The 6,714-nt window shown below is 45.4% G+C and overlaps 1 protein-coding gene across 7 annotated transcripts in view; it reads right to left on the bottom strand.

The window, feature by feature from the left end:
* Positions 1-200: 200 nt before the first annotated feature.
* Positions 201-6,714, bottom strand: part of TOGARAM2 (TOG array regulator of axonemal microtubules 2) — a 53,696-nt gene continuing 47,182 nt past the window's right edge. For 6 of the 7 annotated variants that reach the window (XM_052806150.1, XM_052806157.1, XM_052806156.1 and 3 more), the window contains 3 exons: positions 6,274-6,360; positions 2,213-4,005; positions 201-1,065 (listed from right to left, as the gene is read on the bottom strand). In XM_052806150.1, coding sequence (XP_052662110.1) covers positions 3,761-4,005; positions 6,274-6,360 — 332 coding nt within the window. In that variant the 3' untranslated portion in view covers positions 201-1,065; positions 2,213-3,760. The remainder of the gene's footprint in view (positions 1,066-2,212; positions 4,006-6,273; positions 6,361-6,714) is intronic. The other variant, XM_052806154.1, reaches the window with a different exon arrangement.

The raw sequence follows: 6,714 nt of genomic DNA, 5'->3' as shown, positions 1-6,714 counted from the left end.
TCTGAGATGTGCACCTGTGCAAACATGTGGCAGGAGAGCTCACCTGAGCTGAATCAACCCCTGCCCATTAACCCCTCTGCTTGTCACTGCAGAGAGTCACACTGGCAGCTAAATTTGATCTCACTGTGGTAGGAGTGCCCCTCTCATGTGGAAACTGTCTCCGCTGGAGAGTTAAAAAAATAAAACACCTAGACAGAAAATAGGTACTGGCAGGCAATGCTTTATTCTCGTTGACTGTGGGGAACAGTATGTATGAAAGCACCACTTGAGGCCAACAGAGTTAAGAAACCAGTTACATGGGTAACTTTTCAAACCTACTTTTTCAAGTGCTATAAATAAATGCATAAAAAACAGGCTCTGGGAGGCCTCATATGACATGCACAAAAGCTTTTTTTCTCCCAAGTGCAGAAACTTCCCCCCACATTCTCAAGAGCCCAAGCACAGCCAAAAAGAAAGTAAAACCAAAGAGCTTTTACTCAGCCCAGCAAAAGCAGCCTGGGCAGAGCAGCATTTACGGGGCTCCTGAGTGAGAGATCTGCAGAGGAAGGAAACAGGAACAACTATTGAGGTAGAGGAAGCAAAACCAGGAGGCCCTCTAGAGATGCCAACCGCTAAAAAAAAAAAAAAATGCCTGTTAAAATAGATCTCAGGCAATAGCAAACCGCAGGTGCTTAATTACATGACACAGTTCAAGGTCTGCTATTTAAACTCATCCACCCTCTAACACTCTCCAGTGTTTCACCCTTAGCACTGGGTGCACACATATAATCTGCGGAGCCCTGTCACACCTGCAAAACAAGTGCATGCTACCAGACTGTTCCTGTTTCTGGTAAGCTGTTAGAAAAATTTCTTGAGATGCTAAACTCCAAAATGTTCTAGATCTGCAAGGACTATGGCTTCCAGCAGGCTCTGCAGGATCCCCAGAGACACCAGTGTTTCAGAGCCAGGTCCCTGGGCTAGGTCACATGCCAAGATTTCAGAGATGAGTTCCTGAGTGCTCCTGCTACTAAAAGTTGGGATTTAAAAACAAAAAGCAGCAGCAAAAAAAAATTTTAGAAGAGTCTACTAAATAACTTTGTGTATTGGTTTTGTGTGGCAAGGTTTTGGTAGCGGGGGGGGTTACAGGGGTGGCTTCTGTAAGAAGCTGCTGGAAGCTTCCCCTGTGTTCGACAGAGCCCATACCAGCCGGCTCTAAGACGGACCTGCCGCCGGCCAAGGCTGAGCCAATCAGCAGTAGTGGTAACGCCTCTGTGATAACATTTTTAAGAAGGAAAAAAAGTTGGGACGGCGGTATTTGGCAGCCGGAGAGAGGAGTGAGAACATGTAAGAGAAACAACCCTGCAGACACCAAGGTCAGTGAAGAAGGAGGGGGAGGAGATGCTCCAGGCGCCGGAGCAGAGATTCCCCTGCAGCCCGTGGAGAAGACCATGGTGAGGCAGGCTGTCCCCCTGCAGTCCATGGAGGTCCACGGTGGAGCAGATCTCCACCTGCAGCCCGGGGAGGACCCCACGCCGGAGCAGGTGGGTTCCCGAAGGAGGCTGTGACCCCGTGGGAACCCCGTGCTGGAGCAGGCTCCCGGCAGGACCTGCGGATCTGTGGAGAAAGGAGCCCACGGAGCAGGTTTTCTGGCAGGACTTGTGACCCCGTGGGGGGCCCACGCTGGAGCAGTCTGTGCCTGAAGGACTGCACACCGTGGAAAGGACCCATGCTGGAGCAGTTCGTGAAGAACTGCAGCCTGTGGGAAGGACCCACGTTGGAGAAGTTCGTGGAGGACTGTCTCCCGTGGGTGGGACCCCACGCTGGAGCAGGGGAAGAGTGCGATGAGTCCTCCCCCTGAGGAGGATGAAGCGGCAGAAAATAACGTGTGATGAACTGACCGTAAACCCCATCCCCGTCCCCCTGTGCCGCTGGGGGGTTGGTAGAGAATCCAGGAGTGAAGTTGTGCCCGGGAAGAAGGGAGGGGTGGAGGGAAGGTGTTCTGAGATTTGGTTTTATTTCTCATTACCCTACTCCGGTTGATTTGTAATAAATCGAGTTAATTTTTCCCCAAACTGAGTCTGTTTTGCCCGTGACGGTAATTGGTGAGTGATCTCTCCTATCCTTATCTCGACCCACAAGCTCTTTGTTATATTTTCTCTCCCCTGTCCAGCTGAGAAGGAGGGGGAGTGATAGAACGGCTCTGGTGGGCACCTGGCATCCAGCCAGGGTTAACCCATCACACTTTGCCACTTCAGTACTGTACTAAGAAGAAAAAGAGATTCCTTAAGAGGTGACCCAAGGCAACAATAGTACCTGGCAAGTTGGGATCCTGTATAGATTTAGACATACCAAACAATGCAGCAAATAAATGTAAGAGCCCAAGACCCCTGGGATGGGCAGATCTCCCTGGACTACTCTTTGGCCACCCAGCTTCGTACAAGGTCCTTGTACCTGTCAAGAACCTGTCAAGGCTCTTTTAACCTTCCATGGGCCCAGTGTGTTTCATGCCATTATTGTCCTATTTTTTTTCTCCCCAAAACTTCCATTTTTCTTTCTTTCAAAACTCTGCCAGTATATTGAGGACTATATGAACATAGATCAGGCTGCTCTGTTTTCATATCTGACTATACAGATGCACCAACATCTGCTGCTTTCAGCCCTTCCTCTCTTCTCTTGTCATTTCTCCCCTTGTGCTTCCAAACCTTTCTATGGTGAAGGACTGGCACATTCCTTCCTCACACTGTTTCCTGAAGCTCAGGTTCAGAAGTGCTTTATTGCTCCGCATATAAGGCAAACCCTTCACTTCTCAAAAGACGGAAAAAAAGACATTTAAAAAAAATATATATTTTAAAAAACTATACCTTGTCCCACAATGCCTGCCCACAGCTTAGCTCTCCCCAGCTTCTGTAGGACAACCTTAGCCCACTCACTGCCCAGCACTCCATGTTCCACCCAGCACCCCGTGCAAGGTGGCACAGCCCCCTACCCCGAGCCCCTCTCCTGCACCTCCTCAGGCGTGCCCCAAGGTGCTGGGAGGCAGTCGGATGGCACCGGTCACCTCGCCACATCAGTCCATTGCACGGGGGAGTACAGGCAAGATGCATCCCCTGAAATGGGAAGAAAATTTCAGTGCAGCTGGGGAGATTTCTGCTGTCATGGGACTGGGGGTCTGAGCTTGACCTGGACATCTCAGGTATCTGCCACTGCACCAGCAGCTACCAGAAACTTGTAAAGGGGCCACCCAGTAGCTTGACACGTATGACATACACTGGCACATACAGTGAGATGCACATCCTCCGATAACCCCATGGCATATCCTCTGGGCTAGCAGGTCCTGGTCTCTCATTGTCTGCTTCCCAAGCCATCTAATCGTATAACCCCGATGCTTCCAAAGCCCATCTCTTACTTTGTAAGTAAATATATATATATATATGTGCACATCTCTTACTTTTTAAGTATGTATATAAATACATTATCTTCCTTTTTACAGTTACAAATTGCATTTACACACAGGTTTTTATTTTTTTGGTATCTATGCAAACATCTTAAGGAACATGAGCTCAAGATATAAAATTTTTGAGAATTACTTCCTTTTATTTGTTATTAGTTTTTAAAATCCTACATCAAAATATATAATGTACTTCTGTAACCATAAACTCTGTAGGGTAAATCCTGTTCTTCAAACACACAGAATAAAACAAATGCCACCGCCACATCCACCTTTGCCCCCACCTGTCCCACTCAGCACCTCTCCATCAGCTTCCTGGAGCACACCAAGCCTTCACTCAACATTCAGGTCCAAAATGTCGCAGAGGTTTTTCGCCACACACTGAGGCTCCTTGGCAGCATGCTCCTTCAGCCTGGAGCCCATCACTTGGTAGAGGCTATTTGCAAGCTTGGCGACCACAGCCCTGAATTTGCTGCTTCGGGTAGGCAGGACCCTGTTTTCCAGGAAGAACCAGAGCGCAGGCAGGGTGTAGCGCTTGACGACTTGGGGTTTCTGAGGATAAACAGATTCCACAAGCACTGCCGGACGAGAGAGACAAGCTTCTTAAAAACCTTAATGCAAACAAGCACCTACCTTTATTTTTGGTTCTTGGAAGCCTTTTCTGGCTAATATCAGCAAGCACAAATTGCCCAATGATCCAGAAACAGGCAACAGTCACTGATCATCCACTGAACAAAACAATCAACCTCTGAGGACCTTAATTTCTCCAAATTAGAGGCTTTACATCTGTGATAGACTTAGCAAAGTGAATCATACACATTTTGCAAATCATTTCACTATCTGCTTCTGCATTACAAATGACAAAAATGTCAAATCACTGTTTATTTCCATTAAGAAGTTGTCTAAACCATCTGCTGAAGATTTTGAAATGCAGCTTAGAGAGGTAATTGAAAGATTTCTAATAAAAAGGATGATTACTTTTTTGTGACCTTTGATGAAAAATGCCAGAAGTCTAATTTGGCAGTTCCCTTTGCTCAGTGGCACACAGCGAACAGCAGTATTATACTACACTTCAAAACTCCAGCCCACAAAAGATGTGTGCTGCTTGACAGTTTTATTAGAAACATCAGTGACTAACTGATGTCTTTGGCAGAATGGTCTAATTTGAGCTTTTTTCCCCTCATACTTGGTGGCTTCTAATGAACACCTGTTTCAAACTTCAGGATGTCATAGATAATTACCCAGACCCCATTGCCATGGCATTTGAGCATCTCACAATTTTAATGGCATTTAACCTCACAATGTTTTCTGAAATAGGGGAATAGAGAGAGAAAAATCTTACACAGGGGGCTGAAATTTAACCAAAAACCAAGCATTCCCTCTCATTCTCTCTGAAGTCTGCTCTCAGCTCATTTTCTGAACTATATTAAATACAAACAAAAATTTACTACCAATAGGCTCCTCGCATGGCAGATTTTGCTGAGAGATCAAAATCTGAAATGGTCTGGAGACAGAGTTCTTATTTTCTGTTCAGTGGAAATGTTATGCAGTAACCATTTATTATTCTGTAGTGGAAGGACCTTCATTTTCTCTACACCGTTAATCTAGCATCAGTCATCAACATTTAAACAGCTCCTGAAAGCACCTAAAACCAATTCTGGTAAGCAGGAAAAGGGTTATGGTACCTATTTTAAAATGGGAGTTAATGTGAGTTTAAATGCTATTAAACACAGTGGTCACTATGGAGCTTCAGAAGAGAAGGAGCTGTCTGTTCCCTCTAAATCCCAGAGAGAACATCTGCTCTCTCTAAAGTAGTCCCAATTTATGTTCAAATGCTTTATTTTTTCAAGAGATTAAAATAACTGTAAAATTATATTCTATGTTTATGGAGATTGACTCTATTCAAATTATCTTTAAAGGTACTTTTACATTCGCTGTGGCTAAACATGCCCTTTTGAGATTCATAATGAAGCAGCAAAGTGTATTAAGCCTTGGATTAAAAGATGCTGGCATAATTAGCAGTGGATTTAGCCCTAATTGAAGCAAGGCTATAAATAGTCTTCTCTAGTATATATTGAGATTATAATTTTTTCCATTCCTTGGCTATTGCTGGACATAGCAAGCTACTATTATAAATCAATTATCAGCTTCATTTGTAGTGTGTTGGACACCGCTGATACAGAAATAGACTGTTTGCACATCCTGAAATGCTCAGAGTCCAATGTCATACCTGCAATACAGGCAGGGAGCCTCAGTAGGTTGGGCTGAACTGCCCGCTTCTGCCTCTCTGCCCCCAAATCCTGCCTTGCACAAAATCCTTGCCTGTAATATGTGTGTTGAGTTTTCATCCACGCTATGAGCCCCAGGCTCTGCAGAATTCAGCCTCAAAAGTTTCCAACAGGAAAACAAGAATCCCATGCTGACAAAACAAACTGATCCTCAGAAATACCTGTTGCCACAATTTTTTCTAAAGGATGGTTGTTCGTTTTAGAAAAGGGACCTCTTACAGACCTCCATGACCTTTACTGTACTGTCCTTCAAAGAGAGGAGCCAGCCAGGGTATTTTTAGCCCCTCTCTTTCCTGGAGGTGGGTCCCGAGATGCCCCAGTGAGATCTCAGCGCTGGAGCCCAAGCACCATCCTCATCTCACACACTGCATGCCTCTGCAGCAGCCAGGCAAACCCCTGCCAAATACACCTACTATGTGTATTTTGCAGGAGGGACAAGCTCAGGACCTTCTAGTGTTTGATGAGCTTCCGCACTGTCTATTCAGAGGCATTTCTTCTAAATATTGCCTCTGAAGGCTTCTTGACTTAGAAGTGGAAATTAGCTGAAGCAGGCGATACCTGAGAGATGTTCTGTGACATCCAGCAGAGCTTGGCCACTGAGGAAACGCACTCGCTGGGCCAAGGCTTGCAGCAGCAATGTGTTATCTGAAAGAGAAACATTTCTTTCTACTCACTCTTCTGAGGTTATAAAAAAAAAAGGGGGGGCAGGGTGGGTCAGAGGTAACTGCCTTTTTTAAATAAATTTCTGCCATTTTCTAAGTCCTTTTCTTCTTCTTTCCTTCAGGCCTACTTGGGAGGATTTAAAATTCAGAAAGAAAAGCTCTAATTTCACATTTGTAAATACAAAGTTGACTGCTGTACAAGGAGCTGTGTTAAACATTTCACATCAGGGCCCTCAAAATTCAAATCACATGTAAGCAGTGAAAAGGTTGTGCATGCTGGAGCTTTGCAGAAGTGACGTCCTCCCTCCTCTAAGGAAAGGGGTGAGAAGGCTCAAAA

The sequence above is a fragment of the Harpia harpyja genome, chromosome 13 (genome assembly GCF_026419915.1).
Source record: "Harpia harpyja isolate bHarHar1 chromosome 13, bHarHar1 primary haplotype, whole genome shotgun sequence".
Lineage (NCBI taxonomy): Eukaryota > Metazoa > Chordata > Aves > Accipitriformes > Accipitridae > Harpia > Harpia harpyja.
The sequence above is the reverse complement of the archived record's forward strand: the minus strand, read 5'-3'. Positions and strand labels throughout refer to the sequence as shown.